This window comes from Vulpes lagopus, chromosome 17 (genome assembly GCF_018345385.1).
Source record: "Vulpes lagopus strain Blue_001 chromosome 17, ASM1834538v1, whole genome shotgun sequence".
NCBI lineage: Eukaryota > Metazoa > Chordata > Mammalia > Carnivora > Canidae > Vulpes > Vulpes lagopus.
Window position 1 is genome coordinate 5,307,069 of NC_054840.1, and position 15,068 is coordinate 5,322,136.

Below are 15,068 nucleotides of genomic sequence, written 5' to 3' on the forward strand. Positions count from 1 at the left end.
GAAGCCTCAGAAGTGCCCCCGAAGGCCTATCCTGGGCCGGGCCGTCTGACAGATGTGGCTTCCTTTTTTGCAGGTTGATAACTAGCCCTTCAGTTCCAGCCTTCCAGGGAGTGAATTCATTGGCTGGGTTTAATGTCAGGCTGGCATGCCCTCTTCGTCGAAGCATAATTTTGCTATATTTCTCAAGTAAATCGTGAAGGATACCACATGGAGTCATAAAACATGAGACCAATGAAGTGGTTAATGTTGCCAGGTCACCTTCTAACCCATCGGTGTTGTGAATTGAACACTGACTTCCCAAAATAAAATTCCAAAATCTATTGTGGTTCTACCTGTATCTTAATGATCAACACCCACGTTTAAAACTTTGATGTTTTGCTTTTCCATTGGTGGTGGTCTAGGTGTTTGTTTTGTTTGGTGGCTCATAATTTAAAAAAAAAAAATGTCGGGAGGGGGAGGATTATTGGTAATACAAAGTGATCACAGCTGATTTGCAAGAAAATGAACGGTTCATTTTTGTATTTATTTTTTATCATTTTTATCATTATTTTGTATTTATTTTTTATCATTATCATAATTTTTGTATTTATTTTGTTACCATTATTTTTTAGAGTACACTTTATGGCCAGTGTGGGGCTTGAACTCACAACCCTGAGATCAAGAGTCTATGCTCTACCAACTGAGCCAACCGGACGCCCCTTTATATCTATTTTAATTCCTTATTTATTTCTGTGTCAAAAGAATCGGTTTCCCCTTAAGCTTTAAATGGCCCTTAAAGACTTGGTGAGGTCCTTAAATGAATACAACTTTTGTCTTCGCAGGTACAGGCTCGTCCCAAAGGTTTATTTTCCCGCACAGATCCACGATGTTGTACGCGCCACGAAGTATTTTCTGCAGCCAGAAGTCTTGCACAAGTACTCGGTTGACCCAGGCCGGATTGGCATCTCTGGTGACAGCGCTGGTGGGAATTTGGCCGCTGCCCTGGGCCAGCAGGTAACAGATTGCCCTGAGGCGCTTGCTGGCGTCCTGCTGACCAACAAAACACATTCCCCACTAAGTATGGCAAAGGCCTAGCAGGTGGGCTGGTGGGTCGGGGCCAAATCATCCAGAGGACTGCCCTTGCAGAGTTCTCTGATTTTTCTGAAGTAGGAAGAGGGGTCACCTCTCAGTCCTTGGAAAGGCTCTGATTACAGTTAATACAAAAGGAAGGCTAAGATTTTATAGGGCTGTCTTGCTCCTCAGAGATATGCATAGAAATCAAGTATCCCTGGCTCCTTTTCCATGGCAGACTTGCAATTTGGGTTTTTTTTGTTTTTTCTCAAATTCCAATTGTTAAGATTATTTCCTTAGAGCTTGAGTCAAATTGAAAAAGCTAAGAAGTGTTTCCCAAAGATTTTTTTTTTTTTACTCTTTAATAGCAAAGGAAAAAAATTTTTAAATTAAAATTAAATTAAAAATTATAACCTCGAATGTTATAATACAAGTTCATCTGAGCTTACGTGGCTAAATTCTTTGAAAACTACCTAGCTCTAAGAGCACCCAGGGTTCTGGGCAGCTGTGTAAATTCAAAGATAAGTACATTTTCTTCCTCTGATGGATGGAACAAGTTTAGAAGAGCTGCTCTGTCTCCTCAGCTCCAAATTTCTTCTGGGCGTCTCAAATAGATCCAACCTTTTTATCTGTGGTGCACCTCAGCTTCTTCTCCTTTGCTGTATATGTAAAGAGCTTTGGCCTTGGCAGGTGTGTTGTGCATGTATCCAGATGTGGGGAGAAGAGAGACCCGCTGTAGTACGGAGAGCATCGTGGGCTTTAAAATTTGACCTAGTGGGATGGAATCCAGTCCCCCTGCTTTGAGAGCTACAGCACTTTGGGCAGACGCCTTAACGTGTCTACGCCTCAGGAAGATGAGGATAATGCCATCTGACTTCAGGGCTGTTGCCAGGACCTAGTGAAATGACGTATCTGCCGTTCTTGGCACGTGTTAATAGTACTGTTCCCTGATCATTCCCTCCTGCTTTGACCGAGTGGTTACCTCTTCCCTGGGGATGGAGTTCTAAACTCCGACCCGAAGCGGAATTGTATGGCTCGAGTGACCTTGATGGTTGAGTTGCCTGCCAGACACAGCGACCTAGTTAGCTGCTTTCAGATGTTACCCGAAAATACGTATCATTTTAGCCACTGGAACTACTAAGCGAGGCAGCGTGTTCGCATTATACGGAGGCACGGGAGGGGGGCGGTGGGGTTGAGATCTGCTCAGTTAGAGGACACACCCACGTTCCCGTTTCAACCTCAACTCTGGGCCACGTTCTCATTAAGGAGACTGGAGGGCATGTTGTGGCGCCACTCACATTCTGTCTCTCTGACCCATCAGAGGAGAAATCCTGAGGTCCCACCCCGACACTTGGGAGTCCCATCATCCTGTTCGGTTAGCTCTTCCTACCCTTCCCCTCTGGAAGGATCAGACCAGTTTGTTTCTCCCCAGGAGGCCATTGCCTCGGCGGGCCTTGCGGAGAACACAGAACAGAATAAGGCTCACACGTCATGCATCCATAGAACGCAGCAAGGTGTGCTAATGCCCAAGAATAGATACAAGTAAAGTGTGGATGGGGGTTTCAGGACCTAAGAAATCACATGCGTTTGCAGTGTTCGCTCACACATCATTCCTTGCTTAGTAAATAGCCAGCAGCTTGATCAAGGAGGTGAGGGCAGAGGGTGGTGGGGGGCGGTGGGGAAGTTTTATTTTTTAGACCACATTACTTAATACCAGTGCTGGTGGAAACTTCGTACGTCTGCCCCTTTGACTGTGTCAAAGTGATGCATTCAGCTACCTTGTCAGGTGTGGTTTTCTGTAAAAGGAGCCAAGCGAAAAGAGATCTTGTGTTTGCTTCCTCTTGTCCAGTTTACTCAAGATGCCAACCTCAAAGACAAGCTCAAAGTGCAAGCTTTGATCTATCCAGTCCTGCAAGCTTTAGACTTTAACACACCCTCTTATCAGCAAAATGTGAACACCCCAATCCTGCCCCGTTACGTCATGGTGAAGTACTGGGTGGACTACTTCAAAGGCAACTATGACTTTGTCCAGGCAATGGTGGTTAACAACCACACTTCACTTGACGTGGAAGAGGCTGTTGCCCTCAGGGCCCGTCTGAACTGGACGTCCCTCTTGCCTCCATCCCTCACGAAGGACTACAAGCCCGTCGTGCAGACCACCGGCAACGCCAGGATCGTGCGGGAGATCCCTCAGCTGCTGGATGCCCGCTCAGCCCCGCTCATCGCAGACCAGAAAGTCCTGCAGCACCTCCCAAAGACCTACATCCTGACGTGTGAGCACGACGTCCTGAGAGACGATGGGATCATGTATGCCAAGCGTCTGGAGAGTGCAGGCGTGGAGGTGACCCTGGATCACTTTGAGGATGGCTTCCACGGGTGCATGATCTTCACCAGCTGGCCCACCAACTTCTCCGTGGGAATCCGGACTAGGAATAGTTACATCAAGTGGCTGGATCAAAACCTGTGAAAGGGTGAGATTTCTAGAATGCTTGAGCCCCTCTTGACCTCCTGCACCTGCTTTGGAAAGAGATGCACTTTTTAGTTGACTGATTTCTCCTTGTTACTTGTGAGTCACAGGATCTCTGTTCTTCGCATACTTTACATGAATTTAATTTTCGAAATTGCGTTTGACTGACGTGAGTGCAAAATGTCTGAATCTGGTTCTCAAAGTGGGCCAGGCTCTCTGCTCTTGTGGTTTTAGCCAAACTACTACCAACACTCATGGCTGCAGAAAGCCGGACCAGGAGCCCAAATAGCTTTGGGTTCCGTCTTCATCCAGAAATTCTTTCTAGAAGAAATTCTTCCAGCTGTGGGTGACACAGTGACCTTTAGTGAGTAAAGCAAATGTGGGCTCTTCTTCCACTTGCTAGGGTTTATTTTAAATTCAGAGCAGTGTTCCTTGTGTGCACGTGAAGGTCAGTGCTGGGTACCAAGTGCCCTCTGTTCTTTATGGATAGATGGTTTTGTTTCCTATGGGAATTTTGGCAAAGGCGTTCTAGAAGGGACGAGTTTCTCAAATGACTTTCTTCCCGTAGAGCGTTAATTTTATGGGACAGCTGTCTCCAGCTCCAGTTGGATTATAATGATACTTGAAAGTCACTCTCTACCACTATTATTAGAAAATATAAAGTCGCACGTCCTGGATATCTGTACGTTGTTAAGTTCTTTTTGGTTATATTGTCTCCGTGGGGGAGATCTTCTGGGAGCAAATTCATGTAGATTTAGGATAGACTTTCCATCACAGAACAAGTAAAAACAGACAATTGAACCAACCTATTTATTTTCTTAATGAACACTTCTGACATAAGTTACCAAGAGCAGTGTGTAATATATTTCGCATAGTCAGAAAAGAGGATACGTTTAATATTGAAATTATGAAAAATACCTTAAAGAGGGTCTAGTTTATTCTTGAAAACTCAATTTTTCCACTTACATGGCTTTAAAATGGGGCTATTTTGGTATATATAATGTATGGTTTATTTTTTTAAGTTATTTAATGTTAATATATGCAGCTAGACTTAAGATTTTTCAGAATAACGTCTATAACGAACATTAAAAATAATGCTATTTTTAAAAAACTACCTTAGAATTATATCCACGTGTAATGTTACGGAAAGAGGTGAAGTAGCTATTCATGTTACTACACGTCAGGCTTAACTATTTTGATGTTTCTACGCCGTCACAAATTAGAATAATTAGAAACTGTGGCTATACCTAGCAAAGTGGTCTGAGTTTATAGTTCAATAACTTAGGTAGGACCCACACTGCTCATTTCTGCCCTGTGTGGTCAGAACAACACTAGCTCGTAGTCCCCTGGGTGAAGCATACGTGGGCGCCCGGCGCCGTCACCTCTTTTTATCTCCTTCCAGCCTGGTTAGAAGCCCAAGCTTGACTCCATGTAAAGCCTTCACTGCCAGTGGGAACATCTTTGGCAAAGCAGGGAACTCTAATTCCGGTTTGAGTGCCTCTGCCCTCCTTCCTGCCACTCTTACTACTGCCCCCACCCTGCCCTTTGCGGGGACTTGAGAAGGCAGCAGGACGGCCAGGTCAGGATAGTCGGTGGAGAGGAAGGGGAACCTTTTCACTCACTTGAAAGATGGGCACTCGCCACCTCTGCAGTGAAATAAAAGAAAACGTGCACCTGTATTTTTCATTTATTGCACAGGCCAGTAGAATTGTACGTACAAAAGAGCAGTAAATGCAACGATGTGTGTCTGTGCGTGTGCCTGTGTGTGTATAACAATTAATCATGCGGATCAACGTGCTAATGTTGGAAACAAGTGATTTACCATCTCTTGGGCTGCTTTTCCCTTTCCTCTAAAATCAGCCATTTGAATCGCTTGATCTAGTGTCTTTCAACTGTAAATTCCAACCATTTTGTCAGACTGGCAAACTGTATTGGCTTCTTCTACAGCGTTTTGCCTTTTTGTTTTGGGGGGTGTGGTTTGTGGGTCATTTTTCCATGTACATATAGACACAAATATCATCAAAGGTTTTTTTTTCCTAAAAAAAAAAAAAAAAAAAAACCCGAGATTTTAGTTCTTCCTCTTTGACGGCTACTCTCCTCATTTAATTCTAGTGGGAATTTTTACACCATTTGAAGGGACCAGTGTTCAGGCCTTAGTTTGAGGTTATCTACCTCTAGAAAGCAAAGAAAATATACATGCACAGAGTTTCTTAAAATGGTATATTTCCCCCCAGATTTAAGATCCCAAATGCTATAGTAATCACAGACAGTACATGATTCTCGATCTTTAAAGGATTCTCTTGGATGAAAAGGGAGTGAAAGAGAAAAGGGCCACCACTGTTTCTAATGAGACACTTGCGTTTCATTAAAGCTCTTAACGTGTATGAATAAATTGTCTAATAACGTGCTCTGGATCCGACTTCAGACCTTGCTTGAAGTTCTTTCTTGAAATTCTCCCTGGAATAATAACAGTTGGAATCAGGATACACACAAACCAGCAGGTCCAAGAGTGGTTAAACCAACCCCAAATCTGAGTGCTGAGCACTCCTTTGGGAAGCCTACAGAGTTTGTGGTGAAGATACTTTAGTTCGGGGTGAACTAGCTTCCTTTTAACTTTTGTTCTCATATTAAAAAGTGTGTGCCCTGCAGGTTGATTTTATAGTATGATGGCTTTGTTGTTTTCCTATTTTATGAAAAAAGTTGATAGTCTTTTTGTAATATTATTGTTTGTGAAATATGAACATAAATATATGAAGAAAATATCTTAATGTGCTGCAACTATAGTGGAATGTAAATTAGTCTTAATGTTTTATCATTGGTTTGTGAAGAATTTGAGACTCTTGTATAATTATCTTGGTGGCTATGATATTTTATGCATGACCTTTTAACCTTTGACTCTTTGCTTATTTCCCTACTGCCAAGAGGAAGGCAGATTTTATGAAGGATTTTGGTAGCAAATCTATTTTATAAGACGAAAATCCAGGGTGGAGGTAGGAAAGTCTGTATCTGTTTCGACTCAAGTTTAGAAATAAAGTGGCTCCATCTGGGAATGTGCCTCTTTCACTTCTTCTCGTCTCTTTTCCTGGTTCCCAGCTCTCTCTCTGTATCTCAGATCCCTACCCACAGCCCTGCCCCCTGGCGTCCTCCAGCATCTCTCAGTCGCTGACGGGTAGATCAGTGGCCTCCTTGGTGACATGCATTTCAAGTCTGGAGACAGTATGTGCTGCACATATTGGGAAAACCCGCCTTGGACTGGCTAGAGTCTGTGTAAAAGTGAGGCTGGCCCTGAGGCTATTTTGGGACTGTCAATACACGTATTAGAAAGGGATGATCCTAGTGTAAATAAAGACTTTGGATTTGAAATAGTTCAGCCACGGAAGTATCAATATCACTGGAGGCAATTTTCAAAATGACCCTGACATTCCAAGCAAATCTCATTATTTCACACTTGAGTTTATTACGTTTAGTTTCTATCAATGCTATAGGAATATTTAAAAATGTTTTGCAAAAAGAATTGCTCATATTGGTTCTAAATGGTCACATACGTGTGTGTAAATTGTATTTTTCTACTCAATTATAGTTTCTTTCACCTTCCCCAACAACATCTCTGGTGTATGGCTGTATTTCACTGGAGAGACCCACTAACATTTCCCACAATTCTCCTTTGGAGCATTAAAGATGTGCTGTGTGTGTTTTAATATTGTTTCTCTTGTGACTGTCGTCTTTTTTTTTATCCCCCGTGTCTTTTATAACATTTCCTATTTCCCAGTAGATCCTGTATGCAAACATCTAGGAGATATTGCTATCAGTACCAGAGTCCCCAAATCTCAGAGACTGGAGACGTAAATATAATTTCTAGGCATACATAAGGTGTGTAGCCCTGTCACTTTAAAACCAGCATCTTAATAAAATAAAATAAATAAATAAATAAAATAAAATAAAATAAATAAAATAAAATAAAATAAAATAAAACCAGCATCTTGTGTCATTAGAAAGTCTGGTGACATCCTGTGTCTTGTCTGGAAGGTGGAGATTGAGGGCCCCACCGTCTGGAGAGACTGCCCAGTGCCTCCAGTCACCAGGCTTTCTTCAGCCCCCTTTGGTTGCTGTTTATTGCTGCTATTTGCCATCTCACTTCTCCTTCTGCAATTCTCGCTATTTGATTATGTGTTTGTTTTCTGTTTTCCCCATATTTATTTATTTTTTTGAAGATTTTATTTATTTATTCATGAGAGACACAGAGAGAGAGAGGCAGAGACACAGGCAGAGGGAGAAGCAGGCTCCATGCAGGGAGCCCGACGTGGGACTCAATCCCAGGACCTTGGAATCACGATCTGAGCCAAAGGCAGAGGCTCAACCACTGAGCACCCCGCCCCCCGTGCCCCTGTTTTCCCTTTATATTTATATTTAAATGTAAGCTCTGTGAAGGCAGAGATGTCATTTTGTGTCTTCCTGTTTCCTCAGCATTTACAACAGAGCACATAGTGGACTATCAAAATGTGTGGTTTTTGTATTTTCAGAGAGGGGTCAGGAGAGGGGCAGAGGGAAAGAGAGAGAATCCCAAGCAGGCTAGCAGAGCGCGATGCGGGACTCAATCTCACAACTCAGATCATGACCTGAGCAGACATCAAGAGTTGAATGCTCAACCAACTGAGCCACCCAAGCACCCCTCAAAGCATGTTTTCTAATAAGTAAATCCTAAATGAGAAAAATTGAGTTTATAAGACTTCGGTTATGATTTTTCATGTGTTTCTTTTAGAAGCGAATGAAGCTTATGACAAATATCAGAAACTAGACTAAAATGACCATCTTACCTTAAAAAAAATAAAATAAAATAAAATGACCATCTTAAAAACTGAACGTTTCCAAGAAAAATGAAATAGTTCAAAGTAATTTCATACCTGTTTTTAACTACTGAGTTTTAAAACAGAAAAAAGTGTTTTTGAGTGAATGGATAACGATGGGGAGAACAAAGGCAAAAGAAATGGAGGGGAAAAAATAAATTCCCTTTGCAGCCCATTGACAAGTCCTTAAGACAGGCAGGGTGACCTTCCTCCAGGAACTCAACTGCCTCAATGTTAATACATCGCCTGAGTCAAGAGACAACCTTAGCTTGACATTAGCCTGACCTCCAGGATCCTGTCAGTGTGCTTTGACATATAAAAATCCATTTTGGAAACTTCCTTTCTCCCTCCCCTCCTCCCCCAGTATATATGTTTAGCCATCATCTTCCTAACGTACGGCCCACTGATCGACATCTGAGGGGTCTTACAACTCAGGTTTTACTAGACGGTAGTAAGTGACCTTGTCTTAGACCACAGCTAGCCCCTCAGGGTCCAGAAAACCTTGCTTCCAAGTTCCTCAAATACATCCACTGTCCTTAACCCCCCGCCCTCATTGAAGGTTCTAGAATCAGTTACCTGCCCATGGGTCCTGTCCACATGCTTTACTAAAATCACTTTTTTTTTTTTTTTGCACTAAAAACATCCCAAGAATTGTGTCTTGACTTCCTGGACCCCAGACGTTCTATCATACAGATGAGGTGAAGGTTTTTTTTTTTTTTTCCTTCCTTCCAGAGCTCAAGTCCTTCCTGTATTTTTCTTAACAGATATCGATCAAGGCTATTACTGTGCTAAATAAAACTGCCCTAAAAGGATGATCTATATAACACATTTCACAAGGTGTTCCATGGAAGTCGATTTAAGAACTTGAGTAATTTTAACCAGTTAAAGCAATCCTATCACTTTCAGGATATTGTCCTCTTTCTGGTCTCATTATATTTTTTTAATAGGGAATCAAATTCTATGTTCTTTATTCCATTTATTTTTATTTTTTTTAAATATTTTATTTATTTATGAGAGACACACAGAGGCAGAGACACAGGCAAAGGGAGAAGCAGGCTCCCTGAGGTGAGCCCGATGCAGGACTCGATCCCAGGACCCCGGGGTCACGACCTGAGCCACCCAGCCGCCCTTCTTTATTCCGTTTAGTTCATGGGATAGGAGCACCTGGCCGGCTCAACTGGAAGAGCATGCGACTCCTGATCCCGGAGTTGTGGGTTTGAGCCCCACATTGGGTGCAGAGATTACTGAAAAAAAATTTAAAACTTCAAAAATCATGCAATAAATACTATGTATTTGCTTGGCCCAGACTCAACTTAGTTTAAGTTTTCTTCTGTAAGATGAAGCATTTACTGGGCTAAGTAGCACGCCAGCCCTGCTGACTGCATTTCTAGCATTCTCACAGAATGACGCTCCCCGTCTCCTACACAAGCCAGAACCTCAGTCTGGGTCCTTGATGGACTCCTGATGGCCTCGGAGGCCAGGTCAGAGCACCTCCCCTTCCCCTGGGCCTTTTGCTCTCCGTGGACCACTCGCTCCTTGGTCTTAGCTCTACCATGAGTGTCAAGTTTGTCCTATTTTTCACCCTTTATCTCCATTTTATTTTCCTTCTGCTCCAAACACCAAACTACTCTTATGGTTTTCTATTGCTGAGGAACGGATTAGGCCGAAACTAGTCATTTAAAACACTGGCCATTTGTTGCTGCAGGATTCTGGGTTGACTAAGCTTAACCTGGTGGGCCATCTGCTAAATGCAGTGTGGACGGGGCCCAGGAGGTTAAGCGGCCGCCTTCAGCTCTGCTTGGGACCCCAGGGTCCTGGGATCGAGCCCCACATCGGGCCCTGCTCTGCTGGGACCCTGCTTCTCGCTCAGCCTCTGCTGGCCACGCGCCCTGCTTGTGCTCGCTCTGTCTCTCTCTGTCAAATAAATAAATAAATAAAATCTTTTTTAAAAAAAATAAAATAATGCAGAGCTGAGCAGGGCTGTAGTCAGAGAGCACTCCCTGGGGCCAGGGTCACTATGGCTCACGACGCGCCTGGCAGTTGTTGCTGGCCGTTAGCTGGGGGGCTGGCTTCTGCGCACGGCCTTTTCTGCTGGATTAGAATTCTAGAAGCTTGGCATCTGGATCCCATGATGGAGCATTCTGAGTGGGCAAAGGTGGGGAGCTTCGTGGCTCCTAAGACCCAGGTTTGGGGGTGGCCCACATCATTCTCGGGTGTGCCCTCCATTGGTCAGAGCCAGTCACAGGAATAGCCCGGGCTCGGGGGGCGAGGGGGGTGGAGACAGAGCCACTGCCTCCGGGAAGGAGTGACAAAGAATTAAACTCATGTTTAATGCACCACAATTCGTGCCTGGAGAGAACTTTCATGTCGGCATGTCGGCAAGTCACTGACACGAACAAAGTCCTCTGCTACATCAATGGTACCTCTGATGATGGGGAGAACTTTCCATAGATTACTTCTGGCCCCATACATTTTTATTTATTTATTTGTTTGAGAGTCAGACAGAGAGTGTGAGTCGGGGGAGGAGCAGAGGCGGAGGGAGAAGCAGGCTTCCTGCTGGGCGGGGAGCCCCCTTGATCCCAGGACCCCGGGGTCGTGACCTGGGCCGAAGGCAGATGCTTACCCGACCGAGCCCCCGGGCGCCCTTGGCCCCGTACATCCCTCAACCTTGCTTTCCCTCCGCTACCCCTTGAACTTCTGGTGCTGGTGCAATAGGTCATATTTTAATACATCTGGCCCCGCACTGCAGCATCGGGGGAGCAGGGGCATTCCCGGAGGTTTCTCCCCTACTGGGTGAGGCACCCATAGCTGAAGAAGCTGCGGTTCACATAAATCTATCCCACTAACCCCGAGCTAAATGCACCGCCGGCTCAATTTGCCTTTGACTGGATCCCCCCAAATGTCTGCAGCCCCTCTAATTATCCAACAGCTAGGGAGTTTGTGATGGAGAAACGGGGGAATCACCGACACTAGCCAACTGCAGTTAGAACGTATTTTAACCTCTGCGTATTTACAAAAAGGCGATAATCTTGTGCACCTGTGAGTGGGGTCCCTCTAGTTCCCTGAGTGGGACCCACGCGTGGGAGGGGCCCTAAACTCAAGGTTTATGGTAAATCTGCCCTTGCACAAGATTCCAGGTCACGCCTTCCCCCTCATCCTAAATGCCTCTCCTGGGCCATCTGAAGCCCCACCCGGGCGGCAAGGCCCACACTGAATACCTGGGGTGCCTTCTCCCCCTGCACGGCAGGGCCTTATCTGGGCCTTCTCGCGCTGGGACCGTGGGGGTTGTCTCTATGTCCTTAGTCCTTCAGCTTTGTCGGTCACCAAGTCCGATCAATTCTACTTCCCAAACATTTACAGATAAAATACGTATATATCTAATATTTAGAAGATATTCATATAAAAATACACATATCTCAAGTAGGCATGTCTCAAACACGCAAAGTCCATCGCCCTCCTTCCAGGCCTGGACCCTCGGCTCTAGCTCCAAGCTTAAGGTCCTTCAGGCCATTGGTTAGGCTCAGGGCGCCTCATGTGACCTGCACAGCGCTCCCTCGTGGGCCTGCCCCTGCAGACTCGCGCGGCCACCCTCTCCAACGTGGTCTGGGCCCTCGGGGGTGTGCAGAATCAAACCTTTTTTTTTTTTTTTAAATAACACTGTGATGTTATTTGCCTTCGCCACTGTTTCCCTTTCACGAGTGGAGTTTCCCAGCTGCTCCTCGACATGCGGCGTGTCAACAGGTGGGAGTTGAGGCAGACCTGAGAATCCAGCTGGCTCCCGTCGGGCCGGACGTGACAGAGTGTTCGCAAAGACGTAACACAGGGCCACCTTCTCACTCCCTTGCGTTTGGAACTTTTAGCGTTTTGTTTTCCATAAAACAGAGCTTAAGCTTACCACGTAATGAAGTACACGAATGACTTCACGTGTTTTCATCCGAATATGGTAAACCTCAAGAAATAGAGTCCATGTGAACAAAGGCTCCCTGGGTCCTCAATAATGGTTAAGGACGGAAGGTCCCGAAACCAAGACGTTGGAGAACTGCGGGGGGACAGCAGCATCTCTTGGCAAGCCCTGCATGTCGCGCTGAGCCACACCGGCCCCACCTGGACTCCCCACCGAGGTTCCCAAGACTCTTCCCTCTGCCTTTCTTCGTCCTTCTCTTTGCCCGCCTCCTCCAGGGTGCTCTCCCAGCACCCCTCTCCTCGGGATGGGGTCCCTCCTCCTCGGCCTCACATTGCACTCACGGCACGCGGCACCTCCTCGCGGCTCTCACCCGAGGCTGTGGGATCCTTGAGCGGGAGGGTGTCAGCAGCACCTTGGTCACCCCGGTGGTCTGACGTGCTGCCTCTCACGGAATAAGCATCAAGAAATCTCTGCTGCACAAATGCCCTAGTGCTGTCACAACTGGAAACAATGTAAAGCAGCATTCTCTTCCTCACACGTGCAATTAGGCCTGGTGCTGTTCTATCTAATGTATTTGCTCGCTCGCTCGCTCTCTCTCTCAAATGAATTGAAAGATCTTTAAACAAGGGAGTTGGGGCGCCTGGGTGGCTCAGTGGGTTAAGCATCTGCCTTTGGCTCAGGTCATGACCCCAGGGACCTGGGGTCAAGCCCCACATGGGGCTCCCTTCTCCATGGGGAGCCTGCTTCTCCCTCTCCTCCCTGTTAGTGCTCTCTCGTCTCTCTCAAATAAATACATAAAATCTTTAAATATATATATATATATATGCTTATTTATATCCTTAAGATAAAATGTCTGTTTTGTTTTGTTTTCATGTTCATGCAAATGTTTTCTTTTACTAATGCATTAAAAAAAAAAAAAAAAAAAAAAAACCTTATTTGGTCAACAAGTGAAACCCTGAAGCCTAGGCTAGAATATTTTTAAATTCAAGGCAATTGCCAGCAGAGGGCACTCTGGAAAGCAGATGGCATTAACCAGCCTCCAGGCCGCTGTTTCCCTGGAATTAAAAAAAAAAAAGATGTCCCAGTAGCCTTCTGAGACGTTTTATCCTTATCAGAGGTCAATAGAAAGCCATGCTATGTTTGCTAACGGAATAAATCAAGTGGGGGTAGTTTTGAAAGCGGAGAGACTTCAAAATCCCCACCGAGCACCTGGTGGAGCAGGACGGCGTTCTGGAAACCTCGCTGCCCGAAGCAGGAGGACTGGCACGGATGCTTTGCCAAAGCACGACTCACCTCCCTGGCCACAGAGTGTCTGTTTTCTCTTACGTGTTTTTATTCAAGGTGGATCGTTGCCAACCATCTGGAAAGACGCTGACCGGAAAAGGGGACCCTGCATTTTTGAGGGACCGCTTGGGGCCTTCGTCCTTTGTTGTGGCCGCTGCAAACGGCTCCAGGTGGGGGGCACCCAGCCTCGGGGGGATCCTTAGACGTGAAACTGCCTTGGCAAACGGTGCGTGCGGCAGAGCCCGGAGGCCTCAGACGCTGGAGCCCGACGTCCTCCGAGGGCGTCCAGTGGCATCTGCAGGCCTCCCCGGCGAGGGCCCGGCCGCTCGGCTCCAGGCTCGGGGAGACGCCGCACCTGCCTGCGCTGTGGCCCCGTGCCTGGCTCCCAGCCGTGGCCAGGAGCACCCCGACCCCTTGCTTAGTCCCCAGAAATGCCTGAGGCGGCTTGTCATGGAGCAAAATACACCATGACGTGGTCACGTAGAGCTGGTGGCCCAAGGAAAGAACAGAAATCTGCCAGTCGGACACCGCGGCTGCTTTAGGCACCAGGCTGGCTCGGTGGGTAGCGCCTCTGACTCCTGCAGCTCAGGGTGTGAGTTCAAGGCCCACATCGGGCAGAGAGCACCCTGGAAGGGAGGGAGGGAGGGAGGGAGGGAGGGAGGGAGATAGGGAGGGAGGAAAGGAGGAGGGAAGGGAGGAAGGGAGGGAGGGAGGGAGGAAGGGAGGGAGGGAGGAAGGAGGAGGGGAGGGAGGAAGGGAGGGAGGGAGGGAGGAAGGGAGGGAGGGAGGGAGGAAGAAAGGAAGGAAGAAAGAGAGAGAAAGAAAGAAATCAGTTGCTTTGGTTAATTTCTGCTCTGACCCTGAGCAGCTGAGACAAAAAGTCAAGGCCCCGTCAGTGATTCCACGCCTGGTCCGAGCCGGTCCAGTGTCTCGGGGGCGCGGTCTTTCCCTAGCACTGAATTCTAGAAGAAAATTCCTACTTGTGCCCGTGGATGACGTCTTCAAATATTTTCAAGCAAATACAACAGGAACTGTCACAGAACCAGGTATTTCATGAAGCCCGATGAAAACCGAGAGCATCATTTTAAGCCGCAGCCCAGGGCGGCCTCCTACCTGGGCCGCATTGCCCCGTGTGGACCTCCCAGGACTCTTATAACAAAGGACAAAGGACCAAAGCCGGGGGGGTGGGGGTGGGGGTGGGGGGGTGGGGGGGTGGGGGGGTGGGGGGGGTGGGGGGGGTGTATTTTTAAAGGTTGGAAGGTGAGCAAATGTGAGCCAGTCTCAGACACATGGCTCCAGGTGGGGGCCTCTCGCTTCGCTTCGCTTTGCTTTCTTTCTTTACCCTTTTTTTCTTTCTTTCCTTTCTTTTATTTTTCTTTCTTTCTTTCTTCTTTCTTTCTCTTTCTTTCTTTTCTTTCCTTAAACATCCCTTAATTTTTTTATTCCTGGCACCACTACCACAATCCGCGGGGTATGCCCATGTAGGGAAGGACCAAGCTGCAGTGAAGGCCCAGGTCCA

At 46.5% G+C, this 15,068-nt stretch overlaps 1 protein-coding gene across 1 annotated transcript in view; it reads left to right on the top strand.

The window, feature by feature from the left end:
• Positions 1-7,215, top strand: part of NCEH1 (neutral cholesterol ester hydrolase 1) — a 41,981-nt gene extending 34,766 nt beyond the window's left edge. The window contains exons 4-5 of the mRNA XM_041731719.1: positions 822-993; positions 2,900-7,215. Coding sequence (XP_041587653.1) covers positions 822-993; positions 2,900-3,517 — 790 coding nt within the window. The 3' untranslated portion in view covers positions 3,518-7,215. The remainder of the gene's footprint in view (positions 1-821; positions 994-2,899) is intronic.
• The last annotated feature ends 7,853 nt before the right edge of the window (positions 7,216-15,068 follow it).